This window comes from Rhipicephalus microplus, chromosome X (genome assembly GCF_043290135.1).
Source record: "Rhipicephalus microplus isolate Deutch F79 chromosome X, USDA_Rmic, whole genome shotgun sequence".
Taxonomy (NCBI): domain Eukaryota; kingdom Metazoa; phylum Arthropoda; class Arachnida; order Ixodida; family Ixodidae; genus Rhipicephalus; species Rhipicephalus microplus.
The window spans coordinates 197360744-197384789 of record NC_134710.1 but is presented as its reverse complement, the minus strand read 5'-3'; the positions used below and the strand labels follow the sequence as shown (position 1 = coordinate 197384789).

The 24046-nt window shown below is 47.9% G+C and overlaps 1 protein-coding gene across 3 annotated transcripts in view; it reads right to left on the bottom strand.

The window, feature by feature from the left end:
- Window positions 1-24046, bottom strand: part of LOC119187654 (uncharacterized) — an 87975-nt gene that overhangs the window by 4518 nt on the left and 59411 nt on the right. Inside the window, exons 8-9 of one of the 3 annotated variants that reach the window (XM_037435738.2) lie at window positions 9100-9241; window positions 4919-5223 (exon numbers count right to left, since the gene is read on the bottom strand). In XM_037435738.2, coding sequence (XP_037291635.2) covers window positions 4919-5223; window positions 9100-9241 — 447 coding nt within the window. The remainder of the gene's footprint in view (window positions 1-4918; window positions 5224-9099; window positions 9242-24046) is intronic. The other 2 variants (XM_037435739.2, XM_075878454.1) reach the window with 2 other exon arrangements.

The following is a 24046-nucleotide window of genomic DNA, read 5'->3' as shown; positions in this document are numbered from 1 at the left end:
TGCTCTCACATCAGGGTCACGCCTGCGAGCGCGCGCCGCCGCTGCCCTGTGCGCCCGCCTTTCGGCATCCTTATCTATACGAGCACACACCGATGGCAACGATCATCGGCAACTACAAACCTGTACTGATATGGTTTTGATTATAAAACCATTGCTTTAGAAAACACCTGGCGTCTTTCGTTAAGCAGCTGGCGCCTTCTTGTTGTTTTGCTTTAGAAACATCTCGCGTCTTTTAGTTTTGCTTTTAGAAAACATCTGGCGTCTTTCGTTGGTTCATTTCATCAGTAAACGGCGTTTTGAACAAAACTATTTTATTGTTTAATCACGCACAGGAGAAATCTCACAATGCACTACCTTGGAGGTAAACCATGGCTGCTACTGGGAATGAGAGACAACAGAGATCGGCTTTTAACACTTTCACTTCTACTAACGTTTCCTACTAGAACATGCCAATGGCTGCTAATGGGGAATGAGAGACAAGAATTCGGCTTTTAGTTAATGCGCACGCTGTGAATTTTTTTTATTGTACAACAACACACAGGAGAAATCTCCCACAGGCACCACCTTGGAGGTCAAAGCGTAAGACTGGTTACACACTACGACTACAACTACGACTACGAGGGACAAACGAGTGCCGCTATAAGAATCTTCACCCCTAAAAGTTCAATGAAAAAAGTTGATCGGTTTCCAAAACACCTTATTAGACAATTTTGAACTTTATATTCGCAAATTATTCGTGTTTTTCTGCTAACTTTAAATGCCCACGAAAAACAAGAAAAATACCACGTGACCAAATCACTCGCGCCCCACTGCGTACGATGATTCTAGTGCAGCCTAACGTTATACGTACGAACGACCATAGCATTTGACCGATTGTGCTGTTTCGACAGGGCCGCAACAATGATGGTGGCTTTGCGATGAACGCGCTTTGCTATCGGCCACAAAAGCAATAACCACACCGCGCCGCTTTGTTCTAGTGGCTAAAGTACTCGGCTGCTGACCCGCAGGCCACAAGATCTAATCCCGGCTGCGGCGGCTGCATTTCCGATGAAGGTGAAAATGTAGGCCCATGTGCTCAGATTTGCGTGCATGGTAAAGAACACCATGAGGTCGAGATTTCCGAAGCCCTCCACTACGGCGTCTCTCATAATCATTTGGTGGTTTTGGGACGTTGAACCCCACGTATGAAGCAATCAAAGCGGTAACCACTGTGACTGCTAATCGCTGTCATGAGCCGGTGTGAGGGAAACGTATCGTTCGTAGGCGGAACGTTAGGCAGCACCGGAATCACGGTGCGCGTAAGCGCACCAGCTGATTGGTCGCGTGGTATTTTTTGTATTTCGCGGGCATTTGTAGTTACCATAAAACTACTAATATAAAGATATAAAGATATAATGATATAAAGCTCGAAGCAGTATAATCGGACGTTTTGAAAACCGATCTACGGCTGAAATTTTGTGTCCACCTTCGGTCCTTCAAAAGATATCTATTTAGGCAGATCTAATTAAACAATATTTTACAACACAAAAAATTGTCTGAATAACTTCAGGCGACAGTCAGCAGCATGCATTTGGTCGCGGGGCAATTGCGCGTGTCAGCATACTTTTACACTCTGGCTAAAGATAGCTGGGGCACACCGTATATTCTCAAATACGTTTTTTACTGTAGATAGCACCGCCCATATCAGAGCACTCATCATTGCGATACCTCTGCAAGAGATTTTTATGTGCTGGGAACTTACCTCGAAGATTTTAGGCTGTATAATACGGGGTGCCCGGGCCAAGAAGAAAAAAACAAAAACGTCACAAATTTGCCGCAAAGGCGAAGCAATGAAAGCGTTAGCAACTGATTGCAACGACACGCGAAGATTGGCGTGCCGATCGAAACACAATTCTCATGCCAAATTGATGCACGAACCGTACTCACGGCTACAAATGAATACGTATAAGCATCTCAATTTTTATTTTGCTGTGTCTGAAAAGCGCGTCCTTTTTGCAAATGGAGATTGTACAGTGAGTGCCGTAACCTTTGTGCGCCCGGTAACTACAACATTATTGTTCCAATGAAAGCCCAAGGCGTACGATTCTTCCCACTACGAGATAAGCGCGCGCACGCGTCAGCGTTCACCCCACCCACTCTCCGCGGTGCAAAGTACGCGTGGGAGATGAGAACGCGCGCCGCTGCGTCGTGACGATCTGGCAACGCGCACTTATTGCGCCATCTCACTGGCAATACTGAAAACGCAACAATTTCCTCGAGATAGTGGTTGCCAGTGGCAAGTGGTAGATACACATATCATGCCGTTTTAACGTTGGAAAAGGTGCTTTTTCATGGCTTAGTGTCGCTCTTCAGCTAACACGTCACACTCACAAGCGAAGGGTCGGACGTCCAATTCCCTGAACTGAAGCATTTTGCTGAATTATTTTTCTTTCTTGTGTTTTCATATATGTATAGATGCGTTTACATATACGGTGAATGACGCCGACGCCAGTGGCGAAATTGAGCCGAGAGTGTCCATTTAATTTCTATCACAATATGAACCATCTCCTCCGAGGTAACCCTGATGGGGTCTGAAGCAGCAGCGCTGCGCACGGGTGGCGTCACAGGTTGAACAGTGCTAACGTGAGCACTGCGTTGAGCGCTGGATGATTTGTTTGAAGTGATAGCTGGCATAGGTCTTTATGAGTGATACGTACAGACATGTTTCAACGCGTACGTAAGGTGAACCTCAGGTTTATTGCGCGTGAACCAACGAGTAGGTGGTGTAGCGAGCAGTGGTCGCGGCAAGCGTTGCGGGCGAACGGCCGAAGCGGCAGCTGCGGGCGCTGCGGTGAGGCCTCGGCAGGCTAGGGAGAAAGTGACGTCAGTGCACACTGCAAGGGAAACGTGACGTCAACGCACAGAGGCGGCGTGGCCTAATTGGCACTCGCCAATATCTATGGCGCATGGCGCGTTCGTATGGAGGAACAGCGTTACGCAGGCTAGTCAAACAGCTGCTTCGCATCATATAAATGACAGCCCAATCCATAAACACGAAGTCATAAGTGCTGCTTCTATGCTCACGGGTTTCACTGATTTAATAAGTTCGTTTTCCTTTCCTTTCATTACACTAGCGCTGCTTTTCGTTGTAGCGTCGTTTAGAGAATTCTTGCAGACACACTAATGTCATAAGAGCTGGTGCGAAGGTCGCGCTCGCATAGCGTACAGCACTGCTCACTCGCTCACGAGGTATACGCGAGGATTCCACAGTTTCCCTTTCTAGCCACCTCCTGTCACGCCGTAGAAGCAAGATACAGGGAAGAGGGTACAGGCGGTCACCACACGTCTAGACTACATCACCGTCACAAGTTCTGCGACGACCATGCGCGGGCTGCTTACAGGCGTGTTTTCATCACTTATGGTCGCTCACTGGCACTGTGGGTTTTACTGTGTTCAGTGGATATGTTGCACAATAAAATAACGAGCGTAGAAATATTGTTCTATTCCAGAAGAACACAATATGCGTTAAGAGTATAGTGTATTTGGTAAGAAACACTGCGCGTTATATAGCAGCGACAATTTGCACTTTTTTTCCACTAGTGGTCTACGCCGTTCTAGTGCGTATGCTAGCCCTTGATTTGGGTGCCGTTGAGAGTACATTTAATGAACACGATACTGATATTGCCATTGTCCAATCAAAAAAGTAATAAAAATACTAATGACAAAAAGGTAGACGATGACAACTCAAGCATTTTTACTGTGAAAGACGTGGGCATAAAATGTAGGTAGGGTAATCAAAGCCTTCTACAATATTGGAGCAAAATTACTTATCATTTTACTTCAGGCACATGGCCAGAACCCTAAGTTATCTAGAACATAACTCTGCCTGGGTTGATCACCTCATAAATAACCATTCGTGATAAAATAGTAAAAAATGTGTCACAATTAATAGCAAGGCAAAACGATTCAACGACCATAATTAGCCCAGTTTTCATCCATACTCTTCTCCAGAAAGGAGTAATCCTAGAATGCGTGTATATTTCTCAAGTGCAGCTATTTAGCACTGATAGTAAACAGACCGAGATGAAAAAAAAGTAATACTGCCACAAACGAATTGATAACTCTTTACAATGATCTATATAGAAAAATTCTGCAGTTGTCATGCATTTTTCCAAATTCGACCAAAATACATGCAGCAGAACAACAAAAAAAAACACTTGTCTTGAGTACAGCCAGATGACTCTGGCAGTGACACTTACTCCTACGAGGAAAAAAAGACCATGCGCACACTGGAATCGCGTGCGCTCTGCTAACTGCCGCGTTCAGCGCCGCCGCCGCAATCCACAGTGAATGCGCCCTCTCGCGGTAGCCGGGCTCGCGAGGCGGTACTCGTTGACATTGCTGGGGAGCGCGGATGGCCGCAGAGAAACACGACGCGCGCGCGCCATGTCGTAAGCCAGGGCTGCTGTTCCAGTGCCTAAGGATAGACCTTTGTAAATACAAAAAAAACGGTCTGTTAGATTACGCTGCTTCTCCGTTCGCACTACGCGCGATGCCTGTGTTGCTTTAACAGCAGCAAAAAAAAATCAAACGTTCTGCGCCAGCACGGCGCAAGTTGCAGACATCATCCTTTGCGCGAGCGAAGAGTCAGCGTAGTCTAACAGCGCCTGCCTACCGGCCATGACTGGTTATTCTAGTGCTTCCGTTAGCTGTTGGTTGACGGAACTGTAAGCAACCACCGCAGAGCGCAGGTCACGTGATCACCGGTACTCTTTTATAATCGTGGACAGTCTACACCATCCCTCACGTCACTAAACAAAGTAAATTATTACGTAAATAAATAAATAAATAAATAAATAGTAGATTTTTTAGGGTGCTGAATCTTGATTGAGAGAAGATATCCTCATACGCAGCTCTCCATCTCGGCGACCAGCTTTACCTGGTTAATGCCAACATTTGTTCGTAGAAGCCACGCACCGGCAACGAGAGCACGAAGCCTGGCAGCGATCTTGCTGTCCTCCTTGTCGTCCCCTTGGTGGCGGTTGAGCACGACGAAGGCACGGGCGGCCTCACCGTACTCTGGGTGCGGCACACCGGCCACGACCACATGTCGCACGGCAGCGTCCACAGCTAGTACTTCCTCGAGTTCGGCGGGTGCTACCTGCTGGTCCATGCACTTAATGAGTTCCTTCAACCTGCCGCAGACGAAGATACGGCCATCTGGCGCGTAGAAACCAGTGTCACCTGCACCAGCAAAGTACGCCTAGCTTCTACATACCGTGCAACAGTTGCACCTGGAATAAGCCATCCAGGTGCGTATACACATGCGGTGAATTCAGTCTAAATGATTGCGTCAGATGTATATCTCTAATAACTCTACAAAAACACTGCTGAGGGGGGTCTCTGAAGGAATATGAATTGCATAAAAAATGCTTCTTAGTCAACAAGATGACTGAGAGGAAGCCCTTAAAACCGGTGCTCTCCAGTAAAAAAGTAGGACTCTGCAAAGGGCCCATGAACGGGTCTACAACCACGCGCACGCGGCCGGAGCGTATCTTCCGCTCGACGCCGACGTTTGCGTTCCGCATCGCAAGCTCTTCTCAGCGCGGCCTTGTCTACGGACGAAGTGCCTTAGGAATCGCTTGCGGTTCCGCCAGCACATTGGCTGACGCTATTGGAAGGGCCGTCAGTAAGTGTGTTTGCAGATTTGTTAGCATACACTTTCACCAGCGACATCAGACGTGGAGCGACCGCACAAACCAACCGAAACTCAGTTATTTATAGCGCCCCGACACTCGTTTATTTATAGCGAGCGCCAGCCTCTGCCTGCGCATGCGCGCGTTAGCATACAGCTGGCGCACGTAAAACTAAAGGTCGCGCGGCGCGCGGAGGGAAGAAGCGAGCGCAGCGCGTGCTGTGTTGAGAGGAGGAAGGGATGCACAGATGGCTGGTGGAGGAGGACGAGGGGAGACTGAAGACAGTGACGGCGCATGACTATCTCCTAGTATAACAGGCTCCGCATGTAAAAGAAACGAGAGTGAACCAAGGAGAAATCGTATTGCTTGGTTCACGCACTCCTAGATCGCTATGAAACCTGACCAAAGTCATGAAAATTTATTCGGGAGTTGATAGAAAGCTACGTTCCTGCCTTTTGAAAACCAATGGAAAACTCATTCGGAGACCTGTACAGCATATCTGCCTACTTGAACGTTGTTTCCAATGAGGACAACAAAATTTCATGCAGGCCGGAGGCTATTAAAACTCGCCAAAGACAAGGAGAAGAAGAAGAAGACAAAGGGGCACGGAAGAGTGCACGCGTTAATAAGCCAAATAAAAAAAAGAAGATTCTTGCGGTTCGTTCACATGGAACGCAGCCCACGCTTGTCTCGTTTCGTTTCTGCGACACAGTCGACTTGCAGCCTCGTTTAACATGCGCGCAGCTAGAGAGCGGCAGTGGCAGAAGGAGTGAATGCGCGAGGTTTCAAGAGGAAATTGCCGCAGCACCGCTTGCGGCTCCCTGTGCCAGCGACATAAGGGGCTTCAGAGCGTCTCATGTAGAGCATATGGCAGAATGCACCCTACCCCCTTCTAGTACACTGTAACGTGACGTAACAAACAGCTGGGTGTGAGAGCGTCCACGTTCCGTCAAACGATATTATTCCACTTTCAGCTGCGCGTGAAATCAAGATTTTTTTAAAGTTTTTTTCCGCTTGGTAGTAATTTTTAGTGCATTAAACAGCAGTAGAAGACGGCGGCACCCCTTCCTGCTGCCCGTGGAGTCACAGGCATCATGGCAAATTGCTGGTCACCGGTTGTGGACGGCATATACAGAAAGGTAGCCTTTTCATATGGCCTGTTTTGCACTGAAATATTATTTTATGGTTTACGTTTTATACCTATATAGGCATAATAGACCCTCTACTTTAACTTTTGCTGAAAACTCCAAATTACTGCCAGACCGGGATATGGCTCCTTTAAAACAGGATAGGGCCCAAATGATCCAAGCGTAGCAGTAGATCGCCTCTGCACTAAGAAATAGTCTCGCTCATGTGCTCGGCAAAGATCTCAGATGGCTGGGTCTCCGATAATGTGGCCTACAAATTCAATCTATTGCGCGTGCTTAATAGTTTAGGCTTGTGTGCATCCACCTTTGAAGTGCAACAGCCTTCTAAGGTTGTACCTGACTATACCACTTGCCTACCTCAGAAAGAAGCTGCCACGTATGAAACACAACCATTCTCTTGATCGAACCAAAATACACGAGACGAGATGCACGTGACTTCAATACCTTATTTTAGAGAACATGTTGATTCACTTGTAAGAAGCAGCACATTTGTGTAAACCTGAAGTATTTCTTATCTAACCGCGTGAATATCACTTCTTCTTCCGAAATTATTCATACCAGCGGATTTCACTACAGTCGGCCGGCCACAATTACAAGCAGAGCCAAGCTTTTTTGCACAATGTGCTTGAAGTTATTGATCTCAGGATTTGTTGCTGGTTGCAGCGGACCAGCCCTAAGTAAAGGAGGAGTATACGCTCGAAGATGATGTCAGAGCTTCCACGTTACCGCTACTGTTAGTGTACTCTAAGAGAAGACACGTGTGACGCTTTCGACCTTCATGACGGTTTCGCGTTTCGCGTTTCATGAAGATAAGAGAGAAGAAAAAAAATATCAGAAATGTAGGGAGGTTATCTACGCTAAGTCCAGTTTGCTGAAACGGTCCCAACATGCTTAGCAAGCCTCATAGTGGACTGCAAGTCTATTGCAGAGAAAAAGCATCACAATCTCGAAACACACAAAAGAGTGGAAGAAAATAAAGGCAGCGAGAGGGATTCAGCGAGAGGGATTATAGGCTGGAGTCAGTTCCTGGATCTCGTAACTCAATCGCTATAAAGTAAGGCAAACGAGCAAGAAAATCAGGGGCCTCTGGTAAACTGTAGTTCTACGCCTAGCCAGAACGCAACAATATGTTTAATAATTATCAAGCACAAACTACAAACCCTGGCTTGCAACTTATTAGCATAGAAGTCCGCCCATATATATATATATATATATATATATATATATATATATATATATATATATATATATATATATATATATTGCGTGTGTGCGTTGTTCGCTTTCGAGACCAAATAGCTACGGTCAAACCCGACTACATTGATACATCGATTCCTAAACTCAACAGAATTATGCTTTACATTGAATTATTTCCCAACATGAGAATGCTCTAAGGTAATTCTGTACAAATATTTGCGGCTATATTGAACAAGCAGGCGAGACGAAACGCCCCTAGAAGTTTGCTTACCCTCGCCCAAAATTTGCTGTTTTTCTCCCGGAAGAGAAGCTTGCGGCATGCATATTATAAATTTGATTAGATGGGTGCCACGCAGAGAGAGTAGCAACTACCGCGAGCCATCGCTCACTTCCGCTCATGTCGCGACCATCGTGCGTGGGTCGCCGTTCGCTTCTCAGCTCCTTTTGCTAACGCAATGGCTGCTGTAAAACGGAAGAATATGTTATGTTCTCCGCAATGTTGGCGCTAACCAACAGAGTCAATGTCAGAGAAAAGAAAGCTGACATCACTGCTGTGTGCAGTTTGCCAAAGTGCAAGTTGAGTACAGTATTTAAAAACAACGCCAAATCACAGTCAACAGAGACTATAGGTTTCCAGCACCCGATGAGTACGCACAGATGCGTACGAAAATGTTGAGTCGCTGTTTACATCTCTACCTTATTTTCTCACCTACTACCTGGCCAAGCATATGACTCCCACCCCAGTTACAATTAGGCCACGTAAACATAAGAAATAAAGACAGAGAGAGAGAGCGAGAGAGTGATCTTCGCGTATTGGCATAATCCACGCTTCTACTATTATTACAAACCAGTTTCGTGAAGGCTATACTTGTGCACCAAAATTTGCAATGAAAGTATGGTAAATTTTTTCGGAAGTTTTGTGTTCTATTGTACTATATATAGCGTATGTATTATGTGTTATTCCCGTTTTTTTGTTGAGTTCAATATATGCGGGTTTGGCTGTATTTCCCTCTTTATACTTTAGTCCAGGTGAACACACCTAAGAGTGCATTTAAGAGAGAGAAAAACAAGTATCGTACCTGTGCGAACGAAGCCGTCTTTGTAGACGCTAGCTGTTTCTTCTGGTCGTCCAAGATAAGCCTTGAAAGTGCTTGGACCCTTCACAAAGATCTCCCCTTTTTCAAGCGGTCCAAGGTTCTTGTTAGAATACGTATCGACCACCTGTACAGTCGGGATAACGAGAATAACTGAAGCACTGAAAGCCGGTAACCATGATTACAAGCCTTGTTAAGAAATCATACTATCCATGAAGTTACAGTACATTTTAATCACTGTATTCTCGGGAATACGAGTTTCCCACAAGTCTCGGGATCGAATCCCAGCTACGGCGGCTGCATTTTCGATTGAGGCGAAAATGTTGTTGCCCGTGTACTCAGGTTTGGTTGCACGTTAAAGAACCCCTGGTGGTCGAAATTTCCGGAGTCCTCCACTACGTCGTCTCTCATAATCATATAGTGAATGCAGGAACAGCGCAACCTATAAGTAGTTACTTCTGGGTTGCGCTGTTTATATAGTGGTTCGGGATGTTAAACCCCACACATCAATCAATCGAATATGTGTTTGATTATAAGTAATTAGACTTAATAAGGTACTCAACATCGTTCTATGAAAAACTTCTATGAAAAACATCATCTACAAAAAATATTCAAATCACGCAAGTCTGGGAACGTTGGTATTTCATTTCTGTAGTAGCGCACACACAAGACAAAGAACGAGTGACAACCGACAAAGACAGGTGCTTGTCTTCATTGGTTCTCATGCAAAATGGAAAACCTCGCCGGCGTTTTGCAATAGCTATTATTTCTCTAATGAAATCCTTGTATACCTGGGGCGGTGTTGTAGGCGTAGGTGACGAAGGGCAGTATAGTATCCCAATTCATGTAGTTGGCGGCGACGTACATCGAAAGCATGTCGCCGAGGGTGCGGTTAAAGCGTTCGGTGAGACCATTCGTCTGCGGGTGGTAAGCAGTAGTTTTGCGGTGTACAGAATGGCACTCAGTGGGAATGGCTTCGACGACTTCTGACAAGAAGACACGGCCTCTATCGTTGAGAAGCTCCTGGGGTGGACTATGGCGCAGTATGAATCGATGCAGTAGGAAGGACGCAACAGCACGCGCAGATGCCGCAGGGAGAGCGGCATCCTTTTGGATAGACCCACTAGATAGCACATGAGGGTCACACAGTCATGCAGGCCAATGGGGCAAGCTTGAGAGACCAACCCACAACAACCACGTTGTCGTCTTCCTCCTTTCGAGTGCCATTTCAGCTGTGCCGAAGCGGCAGTTCCATACACGTATCACACCGGCCGGTAAGGCACAGTCTCGGTGCCTGTTAAATGAGCGAGTCCACGTTGTAGGGCTTGAGACGGGAAACGTGGACTATTTCCGTTCTGGGTGCAGCAGCCGATGAGTTTGTGGTAGAGGCGATCTCTTAGGTCACAGGTGTGACCTGACGAAGGACTCAGTAGGGCACAGCGTTTCCCGATAGTAGTTTCTCGCAGATGCCGATATGTCGAGATGGGAGCCACTAAAAAACAAGAGATCCGACAGAAAAAAACGACATCCCTATGTCGACAGTCGTAAAGGAACTTTTGTGCTGTCTGCGACGACGGTAACCGAGCGCGGGCTACCGCGCGTGCCGTGAGAGCATGGGTGATCGCATCCTGAGCGTACGAAGTGGAGGATGGTTGGTCGATGAAAGCAGTGTGTCGAAGGGCAGAAAGGGATGACGTCCGAAGAGTAGATAAAATGGGAAGTAGCCTGCTGTTTCATGACGCGACGAGTTATAGGCGAAGGTGACGAACGGCAGAGCTATGTCCCAATCAGTGTGGTCGGTAGATACGTACACGGAAATCATGTCTGTCAATGTGCGGTTTAGGCACTCTGTAAGTCAGAGGGTGGTAAGATGTGGTGAAGTTGTGACGGGTAGCACAAGATCGGAGTAGATCATCAACCACCCGAGATAGAAAGTAGCGACCACGGTCTGTGAGCAGGTGAGGCGGAGCGCCATGCTGCAGAATAATGTTGTAGAGCAAGGAGTCGACAACGTCTGTTGCGCAGCTGGTTGGGGTTGGTAGCACTCGAGTGATTCCATACCGAGTGGCATAATCTGTGGCCACTGCAATCTATTTCCAGTTGTAGAAATAGGAAAGGTACCTAGCAAGTCCAACCCCACTCGATAAAACGGCTCGGCTGGAACTTCAATAGGTTGAAGAAATCCGGCAGGGGGAGTCGTAGACTTCTTTCGGCGCCGGCAGAGGTCGCAAGATGCTACGTAACGGCGAACGGAGTGGTAGAGACCCTTTCAGAATACTCGTCGTCGAACATGGTCGGAAGTTCTCAAAACTTTTAGATGTCCAGACGTTCGAGCGTCATGAAATTGTCGCAGAACATTCTTTCGCAGGTAATGTGGTACGACGAGTAAACATTCCGCGTCGTCGGGGTGTAAGTGGCGGCGGTACAAATTGTTGTCTTGAAGCAGGAATCTGCTAAGGGAAGGGTCAGTATGACGCAATTGAAGGCGGTCAATGATGGTAAGCAGCGATGGATCTCGGCACTGTTCGTCGGCCACGTTCAGAAAGTGAGGGATGGCTAAAACGCAGGCATCAGATTCTATATCATTGGAGTTAGGTGAATCAACGGGATTCCGGGATAAACAGTCAGCATCGCTGTGCAGCTTTTCAGATTTGTACACAACCCAGAACGTGTACTCCTGTAATTGAAACGCCCATCGGCCGAGTCTTCCTGTAGGGTCCCTAAGCGTCAACAGCCTGCAAAGCACGTGATGGTCCGTGATGACTGCGAACGGACGTCCGTATAAGTACGGACGGAATTTCGAAATGGCCCAAGCGAGGGCTATGCATTCCCGCTTGGTGATGGAATAAATTTTTCCGCTTGCGAAAGAAGGCGACTAGCGTAGGCTATCACACGGTTGGTGCCATTCTGTATCTGAGCGAGTATAGCACCAATGCTATGACCGCTTTCATCGGTGCGAAGCTCTGTACGAGCCGCTGGATCAAAATGAGCCACGCAGGTAGCGATGTGAGGGCAGTAATCAGCGACGCGAAGGAATGTTCCTGGTTCTTCCCCTAAGAAAAGACAACATTCTTTTCGAGGAGATCCTTAAGGGGCCTAGCAACATACGCGAAGTTAAAGACAAAGCGGCGGAAGTATAAGCAGAGCCCAATAAAACTACGAATTTTTTCTGTGGAACGCGGAACCAGGAATTCTCGGACTGTAGAGACTTTGTCAGGGTCGGGTTGAACACCACTGGCGTCAACAAGGTGGCCGAGTACTTTAATGTGCAGGCATCCAAATGAACATTTCGACGAATTAAGTTGGAGACCAGTGAAACGAGAAACGTCAAGAATCACCGAGAGACGAGACAGGCGGCTTTCGAAGGAGGACGAGAAAACGATTACATTATCAAGATAGCAAAGGCAGGTCGACCATCTGAAACCACGGAGAAGAAAGTCCATCATACGTTCAAAAGTAGCCGGGGCATTGCACAACCCAAAAGGCATGACCTTGAATTGGTAAAGTCCGTCGGGTGTGGGGAATGTTGTCTTCTCGCGGTCGCGGTCGTCGACCGAAATTTGCCAGTATCCGGATCGAAGGTCAAGGGACGAGAAATAGTTGGCGCCGTGGAGGCAGTCGAGCGCATCATCAATTCGGGGTAGAGGATAAACGTCCATCTTGGTGATCCGATTCAGGTGGCAATAGTCGATGCAAAAGCACCAGGTGTTGTCCTTCTTTTTATCTAAGACCACAGGAGATGCCCAAGGACTCGATGAAGGCTCAATGACGTCTTTGCTCAGCATTTCCTCGACCTCCGTCTGTATAACTTGGCGCTCAACGTGTGACACGCGATAAGTGCGTTTGTGGCGTGGACTGGCGTCGCCGGTGTCGGTGCGGTGAATTACGGCACTTGTGCGGCCTAGGGGACGGTCGTCGACGTCAAAGATATCCAGGCAAGAAAATAGAACACCCCGGAGCGCTGCGACTTGGGAAGGTAAGAGGTCGCTGGATATCGTTTTGTCGAGGATCACCTTATATTGCGGGGTGATGACAGGCTTCGCACCGCTCTTTGTGTCAGGGATAAAAGAACAAATCGAACATTCATCAAGGGTGGAAAAATCGCCTGAAGTGATGCCTTGGGGAAGAACTTGGGTCGACGTAGAGAAGTTCAGAACTAGAAGTAGCGCCATGTTGTTAGCAACAACCAGTATAGTATGTGGTAGTGGGATGTGATGCGTAAGGGTCAAATCAATTAGGGGAGACACTAGATAGTCTCCATCAGGAACGGACGGAAAGGGCGACACAGGAATGTACATAGCATCCTGGGGCGGTAGCCGTAGAGACTCCACGAATCGTAGCCGAGTGCCACTTGGAGGAGTGAAATCAGTGCACAAAGGCAATTCAAGCCGTAAGATACCGGTAGAACAATCGATGAGGGCGAAGTGGCGGTTAAGAAATCAATTCTAAGGATGACGTCATGTGGGCAAGCATCAATGTCTGCGAAGAGAACGGAAGTGTGGTGGCCGGCAACAGTAACGCGGGCAGTGCACATGCCAAGCACCGATGTTCGACTACTGTTGGCCACTCGAACAGTAGAGAACATAGCAGGTGTGAGAAACTTTTTCAGGCGTGATCCCAGTGTTGAACTCATAACAGATACTTGGGCACCAGTGTCAGAGCAGAAACGGCGTGGCCATCAATGAACACTCGAAGTAAATTGCGTCTAGAATTTGTAGCCGGGTGAGGGTTTTCGTTCTGAGTCGTCAACGCAGCGCCACCTCCAGTAGCTGCACTCGTCAGTTTCCCGGGGATGACCAGAATAAGCCGGTGACGGAGAGCAGCAGCGTTGAGAGGAGCGTGACGGCCAATCCTGAGGTGATCGCGAGCAGCTAGACCCGTTTCTTTGGAAGACGATGTCAGCGTAGGATGGTTCGGAGTGCGGAGATGAACGGCGAGGTGAAGGGTCCTGAAGATAGTCATCCGGAAAAGTGGGTTGCGAATAGTGTCCCCGGTCCTGACGGTGGTCGACATTAGGAAAGCTTGGCCGGAAATACCACCTGTTGCGGCAATAGCGGGACATGTGCCCAACTCGAGAGCAAAAAAAGCAGATGGGTCGATCATCGTGCGTGCGCCACTCAGATGGATTTCGGTAGCGTGGTGGAAACAGAGGAGTCGAAGCTGCCGCAGTGACAAGTGGAGCAGAGTGGTGGCCAGCGTTGTTGACGGGAGTGCTCATGGGTTGCGGCATGATCGTGGCGGGCTGGGGAACCTGGACGCTCAGTTTCGCAAACTCCTGACGTACGACGGCTTGAATAAGTGAGACTGTTGCCCAACTGTCTTGCACAGGGGGCTGATAAGAATCGGGTGCCATGACCTCCAGCTCTTGGCGAACAATCCTTGTGATATTTGCAGGAGGCGCAAGTGAAGGGGGCGCTGCAGAATCCTCGCAAGACGATATCGCGGCGGTCTTTGGTAGTCTCGTGAAGTGGTGCGTTATTCGCCTGCTTTTAGCTTGTTCAAACCATCGGCATTCAGATATGATGGAGTCGACAGTGGTACAGTTCTTACACATTAGTATGTAGAAAGCATCATCAGCAATGCCTTTCAACACGTTGCTGAACTTGTCCTCCTCAGACATATTTTTGTCAGTCTTCCGGCACAGTGCCAGTATACGTCTTGGATGTACGTGACGTACGACTCCGTCGATGAGTGAACATGCGGTGCGACTTCCTGCCTGGCTGCCATCTTACGAGCAACTGACCGACCGAACAAGTCTCGAAGCTTTTGCTTGCATGTGTCCCAGCTGGTTAATTCTTCTTCATGCGTCTCATACCAGGCGCGAGCCGTACCCCGTAGGTAGAATAGAATATTTGCCAGCATAAGCGTCTCGTCCCACCTGTAGTGCTTGCTTACGTGCTCAAATAATGCGAGCCATTCTTCGACGTTCGTGCTGTCCGTCCCGGAAAACGTGCCAGGGTCAAGAAGATGGGGAGGGGGGGGGGGATTACAGGTGATGGAGCCAGCGCGGGTGGCGAGGCCTGAGTGCCAGTTTCAGGCATCATGGCTGGACAAAGCTGGCGTTCACTGCAGAATTCCAGAGCCGAGTTATGTGAAGACCCCGCACCTTTCACCAAAAGGTGTTGCGGGGAATATTCATTTACCGACAGCAGGTCTTGCTAACAGCTTAAAGAGCGCACAGTCATGCAAGGCCAATGGAGAAAGCTCGAGAGACCAACCCACAACAACCACGTTGTCGTCTTCCTCCTTTCGGGTGCCATTTCAGCTGTGCCGAAGTGACAGTTCCATACACGTATCAATATATATATATATATATATATATATATATATAAATATATAAATATATACATATATATATATATATATATATATATATATATATATATATATATATATCGTAGTAGACTTTTATTCAGCCATAATTTACAGGCTGGCCGAGCATTGTCTCCGCCTGTGCGACCAGTCGACGCTGTTCTTCTTCCCCTTCAGCGCCGATTCAGGCGAGCCAGGACGTGATGGAAAGGAATGGCAGAGCGTAATAGCTGGTTAGCTGGATTGCTGAGCAGTTGGGCAGTGAAACAAGCTGCGTGACAGGTCAGCATATGGGGAGGGGCAATTGGGACAGCAAGGGTTAGACCTATATTTATAAAGGAAAAGGTGAGAAGGGGTTATCAGGCAATTCTTTTGGATGCGCCGTAAAGTTTGAGCCCCGAGCGCAGTGAGTGATGGATGAGGGGGAGGGTAGAGACGCTTGTCGAGCCGGAGCTGAAAATATACCTCTTTGATAGTGTGACGCAAGGAGATCTGCCCATCGTTTTCGTGGAGCTCTCACTCTCTTCCGATGGTGTGGGCTAGAGAAGCAACGGTGTCTGGTTATATATGTGTATATATATATATATATATATATATATATATATATATATATATATATATATATATATATATATATATATACGGTAGAAAAAAAGGTCGACAAACGTGCGAAAACAGAAGTTTTACTAACGTTTCGGCAGGTGGGCCTGCCTTCGTTAGTAAAACAACAAAGACAGGCCCACCTGCCGAAACGTTTGTAAAACTTGTGTTTTCACACGTTTGTCAACCTCTTTTTCTACCGCATATATATATATATATATATATATATATATATATATATATATATATATATATATATATATATATATATATATATATATATATATATATATATTATGAAGTCTTGGTTTGGAAGACCTTTATTAGGCCCGAGAAACCAGCAGCCGACAGCTGAGATGAACGAACCAAGATGATGATGCTACGTGACAACGATGAGGATGCATGAGCCACACATGATAATGATGATAATGTACAGATGAAGAGGATTGGTATACTAAATGCCCACACTAATTCCCCTCACGTGAAAGCGGCCAGCCTGGCCGTGGCAAGTGAAGGGAACAAAGAACGTCGCATGAAGGGCTTCATACGGGAGACATGGACGACCTCAGCAGTTCGATAACGGGGATCTGCTGGGGCTACAAGTGGCGTCACGCGATAATTCACTGGTGAAGTTTCTTCAAGAACTGCGTACGGCCCGATAAACCGTGGCTGGAATTTGTCGCACGAACCAGGTGTGCGAATAGGCATCAAAAAGAGCACTTTGTCTTCAGGTTGAAAGGATACAGCATGATGCGATTCAACATAAATCAGCTTTCTGTCTTGCTGTCGGGATTCAGTGTTTATACGAGCACGTTGGCGGCTCTCTGCGAGCCGTAAAACGTATTCCTCTGAAGAGGATGGAGATGAATCCACGTGGCAGGTAAAGAAAGAGACGTTCAGGAAAGAAGTAGGGGAGCGTCCATAAATTAGGTAAAATGGTGAGTAGCCGGTTGTCCGCTGACTAGCCGTATTGTAGGCGAAAGTGACGAATGGTAGAACTAAATCCCAGTTCTTGTGGTCTGGTTGAATGTAGGCGGCGATCATGTCAGCAAGAGTGCGGTGGAATCGCTCAGTGAGGCCATTAGTTATGGGATGATAACTAGAGGCAGTCTTGTGAGTTGTGCCAGAGGCGCGAAGAAGTTCGTTCACTAGTTGTGAAAGGAAGGCCCTTCCACGGTCACTGAGCAATACACGTGGAGCACCATGACGCAGTATAATGGCTCGGAGGATGAAATCGGCAATTTCAGAAGCTGAACCGGCAGTGACGGATGCCATCTCGGCGTAGCGCGTCAAATGGTCTCACGGCTGTTACTATCCATCGGTTTCCAGCAGCACTGACTGGAAGGGGGCCATAAAGATCGATGCCTACAACTTCGAATGGTGTGGCTGGGCACGGAAGAGGCTGTAGTGTACCGGCTGGAGCAGATGCGGGTAGTTTTCTACATTGGCAGGTAGTGCAGGATCCAACGTACCGAGCTACACTAGTGGTAATACCTGGCCAATAAAACCGACTTCGAAGGCCATCGTAGGTTTTGTGGTAACCAAGGTGACCAGCCGTCGGATGGTCATGAAGTGCTCTGAGGACTTCGGACCAAAACGATCGGGGTAGAACGGGAACCCAGCGCTGGCCATCAGGATGGTAAATTTTGCGGTACAGCACTGAGTTGTCCAGCTTAAACTGCGAGAGTTCATGACGGAGCCTCGCATTAAGTGGACGGGAACTGCCAGTGAGGTAGCCTATAATACGTCGACAGTATGGGTCAGCCAGCTGTCGAGAAGAAAAATCGTGCGGGTCGTCCGAAGGCAGCTGGTCCATAGAGGCGAGAGAGGAAACCACCGTAGACGTGGACTCCGAGGGTGTGTTGTGCAAAGTGATTGCGGAAACGCTGAGGGGAGCCGCTGGTAGTGGGCAGCGAGAAAGAGCATCGGCGTCGATATACTTTCTGCCACACTTGTATACGATGTCAAAATCATACTCTTGTAGGCGTGGAATCCAGCAGCCGAGGCGTCCCGACAAGTTCTTGAGTGTCGAAAGCCAACATAAAGCGTGGTGGTCGGTAACAATGGTGAAATGGTGGCCGTGAAGATAGGGACGGAATTTCTGCAGTGACCAAACGATGGCGAGGCACTCCTTCTCGGTGATCGTGTAGTTTCTCTCGGCTGCGGAGAGGACGCGGCTGGCGTACGCAACGACTCGCTCTCGCGAAGAGTTGTCGCGCTGGAGGAGCACGGCTCCTAAACCGTGGCCGCTAGCGTCTGTATGGAGGAAGGTCGGTGCACCATTGTGAAAATGAAAAAGTACAGGATCAGTCGTGAGGGCACTCTTCAACCTGTCGAAAGCCGATTCACATTCCTGAGACCACTGAAAGGGCGTACCAGAAGCAAGTAGCTTATGGAGTGGTGCGGCTATGGAGGCAAAGTTTTGTATAAATCGCCGAAAGTAAGAGGCGAGACCAAGGAAACTTCGCAAATCGTTCGGCTTGTCAGGGCGAGGGAAGCGAAGCACCGCAGCAGTTTTCTCAGGGTCTGGACGATTTCCGTCCTTGCTCACAACGTGACCGAGGACCTTGATAGATCTGCTGGCGAAATGGCACTTCTTGGTGTTAATTTGAAGACCAGCGCCCGCAATGCAAGTCAGGACCTCGTCCAAGCGTTGCAGATGTTGAGGAAACGTCGATGAAAAGACAACAATGTCATCGAGGTAACATAGGCAAGTCTTCCATTTCAGGCCACGCAGCACGGTGTCAATCAAGCACTCAAAAATTGCGGGCGCATTGCATAGACCAAACGGCATAACATCGAATTCATATAGGCCATCCGGGGTCGCAAACGCAGTTTTATCTTTTTCATCTTCGTGCAAGGGGATTTGTCAATAGCCGGAACGCAAGTCGAAGCTTGAAAAGAATTCAGCACCTTGTAAGGAATAGAGGGCGTCGTCGATACGTGGCATGGGGTATACGTCCTTCCTAGTGATCTTACTGAGTGCTTGGTAATCGACGCAAAATCGTACAGAATCGTCTTTTTTACACACCAGAACCACTGGACACGACCAAGGACTGGTTGAGGGTCGGATTATTTCCCGTTGCAGCATATCGTCTACGTTTTCCTCAATTATTTTTCGTTCGGCTAGGGAGACGTGGTACGGACGATGATGCACAATGGATGTGCCGTCGGTCTGAATACGATGTGCTGTAGCAGTTGTCTGACCCAGGCTGGATGAATAAACGTCAAACGAGTTTGCATGGTTTTGCAACAAATCAAGCCGCTGCTGCTTTTGCGAGTCTGTCAAGTCTTTGTTGATGGCTGCTGTAAAGGCGGAGGAAGCAGCATGATCTCCAGGATGGCCTTTAGAGGAGGCAGGGGTAAGAGGCACGACGCACACAGGCTCCAGATCGGCAACGCAGGCGACAGTAGTGCCCCGCGGCAGTAAAATTTTATCTGGTGTGGTGTTCATAGCAGCAAGGACAGCTGATCCATTGTTGAAGCGAGCCACACCTGATGCCAGAGCTATGCCTTATTAAGGCAACGGGGCAATGGTGTGACCAAAATGTCACCAGAGTCGACGTCGCTGGACAAAACTGTGACTAATTGATGTTTGTTTGGGGGTAACTCGATGTCTACAGCAGCGATGAGTCTGTAGCCTGTAGGTTTCGTCACTAAGCCAGTGATCTGTGTCAGTAAGATGGACAACACGTTGTGCACAACAAATAGCCGCGGAAGCAGATGAAAGAAAGTCCCAGCCTAAAATGAGTTCGTGGGAGCACGGGGATAGCACAGCGAATTGTATATGATGAAGAATGTCGTCGATTAGCACACGGGCAGTACAGAGAGCGGAAGGGCGAATCATTGTTTCCTGGGCTGTAACCACTGTTGGTCCATCATAAGGCGTCGTGACTTTTCAAAGACGGGTACACAAATCAGCACGAATTATAGAAAACCCAGCCCCAGTGTCCACCAAAGCATCAACGTCCACTCCCTCAACTGTGACTGCAATCATATTGTAAGGGCGCGCTGGAGGAATTGGAGTACTGTGTTGGAATGCAGTTTGTCCTCCAAAAACTGCATCGCTTAAAATTCCGGACGCCGATCAGAAGCGAGGGAAGCAGGCTGAAGAGGAGAAGAGGAGCGACGGTAGGGCGATGGTGAACGGCGTCTGGTTGATCGAAGACTACTGCGCAGTTCACCGGATGCTGGCGGAGATGGAGACCGACGCGGCGGTGACGAATAACGACGGCCCTGGTACAAGGCTCCTGCGGTAAAGTCTCGTTCGCGTATGTCGTATCCTCGGCGCTCATCTTGCTGGCGCTTGCGGCAAAAGCGTGAAATGTCACCACGATAGCCGCAATAATAGCACGTAGGGCGAGTCAATCGATAAGGAGGGTAGTAGCTTGTGTTAGATGCACCGGGAGAGAGAGAGCAGTGAGAGGAACAGATGATGGCTCAGGCGGTAGTGATGGAAAGCTCGTAGGAAAGCTTCTGGGAGGTGCGGCAGCAACCGACGTGTACGTTCGTGGCGGTGACGTCGAGCTGACGGTGCCTCATGGTGCGGCGACGGCATGCGAGAACGACGGAGTACGAGCGACAGTGGGCTGCAGGTGGGCCATGTGGGTCATGGACGTGAGCTCCTCCCTGATGACATCCCGCAATGACGTTGAAATGGACTGAATGGGACACACTGAAGGTAGTGTGAATCCGATCGATTCCAATTCTTCGCGTATAATCACCCTTATTGTGTCTCGTAGGTTTTGATGCGCTGTAATACGGGCCGCGTCACTGTCCGGTTGTAGGCGCATAGACTCAAATTCTTCGAGGCACTGACAGGTTGTCGCAACGTCAGCAACGGTAGCCGGATTCTGGACTGCGAGGGCATTGAATGCGACGGGTGCAATCCCCTTTAGAAGCTGGCGTACCTTGTCTGACTCTGTCATTGGGGTGTCAACCCGGCGGCAAAGTGAAAGGACATCCTCGATGTAGGATGTGTACGACTCCCCGATGTGTCGTTTCCGAGTTGCGAGAGCTTTCTTTCCGAGAGCTGAACGAACAGCCGGTGTGCCAAGACATGGCGAAGCTGATCTTTGAAGGCTGACCAGTCGGGGATGTCGATGAAGTGGTTGAGGAACCACATCTTCGCGACACCCGTGAGGTACAATGACACGTGAGCGAGTTTGTAGGTGTTATCACACTGGTTAGCAGCGCCGACACGTTCAAAATCCTCCAACTATTCCTCCACATCTTCTCCGCGCATACCAGCGAAGGGATGGGGCTCACGCTAGAGGCTGTTAATGACGTGAAAAGGTGCGGCACGCGGTGGCGGAGTGGGAACGGCTGCAGCACCGACCTCTTCTTGGTGCGACATATTTCCGGACACTTGGCCCAAGCGGTGACCTGAACGTAGCTCCAGGGGGTAGAGTGGTCGAGAGGATGACGGGGGATCTAACAGCACGCTCCACCACGTATGAAGTCTTGGTTTGGAAGACCTTTATTAGGCCCGAGGAACAGGTAGCCGACAGCTGAGATGAACAAACCAAGATATGATGCTACGTGACAACGATGAGGATGCTTGAGCAACACATGATAATGATGATAATGTACAGATGAAGTGGATTGGTATACTAAATGCCCACAATATATATATATATATATATATATATATATATATATATATATATATATATATATATATATATATATATATATATATATATATATATATATATATATATATATATATATGGTGTGTGTGTGTGTGTGTGTACTTTCATTATCTTTCTTTAAAAATTAAATTATGCTTCATCCTTTGCCACTGTTGTATGTGTTACCTAAAATAAGAGAGCCGCTAAATACTATAGTCATTATGTTCACAAAAACAGAAGAAGGCTGTTACCGTCACCGGGAAAAGGAGCGCACGCTACAACTGTCGTTACTTCAAGCTCAGAAATTTTAGTCGGTGCGCACTGGCTGCAGGAACCAGCATGAAACTTGATAAGCTGCATATTTATATTGCACATGACACCTCCAAACAAAAGAATATTTTTAGCTGAATTCGGGATAGTATAAGTAGTAATTTTGCACAAGTGCGCTGTACTATATCATAGTGGCCTAGTCTTTACTGTAGAGTGGCATATGGTGGCGTATAACTTCGTGGCACGTGGTGAAGTCACTTCGCAAAATGACAGTAAATATGAAATGTCCTGTCATCATTAACGCTCTCTTGAAAGAACACATCACCGATATCCCAACAATTTCAGAGCAATTCTAATGGCGTGCTTTTGCTCACATGCAAAATATATGTGCAGATCTGATATAAGAAATTCTCAAAATGTATATCCAGGAAACAAGCATTCCCCTTTGCTGCGAAAATTGCGTGCCTCTATGCGAGCCCGTTCAGGTCACCCTAGCTCTCTCAGAAATTCAACAATCCGCATTCCCACTAATTGGGAACGTCTAGACGTGACGCCATCTCTCGGCGGCAGTAACTCCGGCCGGTCATAACTAAATAAAAAATGGGTGAGAAAAAGTATATCTCTTCAAAAAAAGCTGGATATTCAAAACAACTCTGGGTTTTATGCAGCATAGACTTCCTGCTGCATTTTGGTGAAATCGCATTATCGCACAACCATGTGTGCGGCCTTCCATTGCAATTGAACTCAGCCTACACAAACACAAGGAATGTCATTGTTAAACGCTGCGGGAAGCTACGTGGTTTGTATACTGTAACTTCGCCTGAATGCTCAAATAATCCTCTGCTGTATAAACCCGGGAGTCGTTTTACAGTGAAAGCTGTTATGAGATTACAACATGGGTCACGTGCAGTGCCGTAGTTGTCCACCGCCGCCGCCGCCGGTGTCCGTATCCGCTATTGCAATAAATCAGAAAAAAAGGTCACATAATAAACACCAAAGATGTGTGGTGACTTAGTGAGATTTGAACCCGGGTCCTCTGCGTGTCATTCCAGTATTCTACCCCCGAGCGACGCCGGTGCTAAATATACGTTCACGACCTTGCCTTGCTACAGACATTCTGTATATACCGACATTCTGTATACAGACATTCTGTATAAGCTACCTTTAGGTAGCAGAGTTGGACATGCCTTTTCCTTTCACTGCTCGCACCGCTATTTTGCGAGCGCTGTCACGTGGTGCAAAGAGACGTCAAATATTCAATTTTAAGCGGCGAAGCCGACCTAACGGTCTCGATGGCACGGCGCCAGTGCACTCTCTGTGCGCACCGACTTCAGTTTCATCGTGACCGCCATTAGGGGCTTTTAGCTTGTACACATACGATATGCGTTACCATGTTTCCACATGAAATCTGTGCCTGCGCGGGTCTTTAAAGAACGTGAATATTTATGTAACCTAAACTACCCGCTGGATAGGCCTACGCTTGCGACGCTATTCGGCAAATCCACCTTCGTCCATAATGATTGGTATGTGGTGTTTGGCGTCCCAAAACCACCATATGATTATGAGAGAAGCCGTAGTGGAGGGCTCCGGAAATTTCGACCACCTGGGGTTTAACGTGCCCTCAAATCTGACCACACAGGCCCACAACATTTACGCCTCCATCGTAAATGCAGTAGCCACAGCCAGGATTAGAGCCCGCGACATGTGGGTCTGCAGCCGAGTACCTTAGCCACTATACCACCGCGGCGGGCACCACCTTCGTCTATAGACAGTCATGATGTCTGCATTTCAGAGACTCCATAGATCGTGTAAAAATGAACCAAAGTGCGAGCGCTAATAGCGATTACATCGTTTCAGCCAGATTACCAAAGCTATAATGGCCAGAACATCAAAGCTCCAAACGTTGAGCCCCCGACAGACTGGATAGGTGACGCCATTTAGCGGGGTCAAGATAAACCAGGCAATTACAAAATTGGTATTGCATAAACACTGTGCATGCTTCGTACGGCTGGTGTAAAAACCACGCTACGGTGTTACAAAAATCAGTTACTATATTAAATTACTTTCACCTCATTAAATAATTGTGAAGTTTACCATCTCAAAACCACCATATTAGT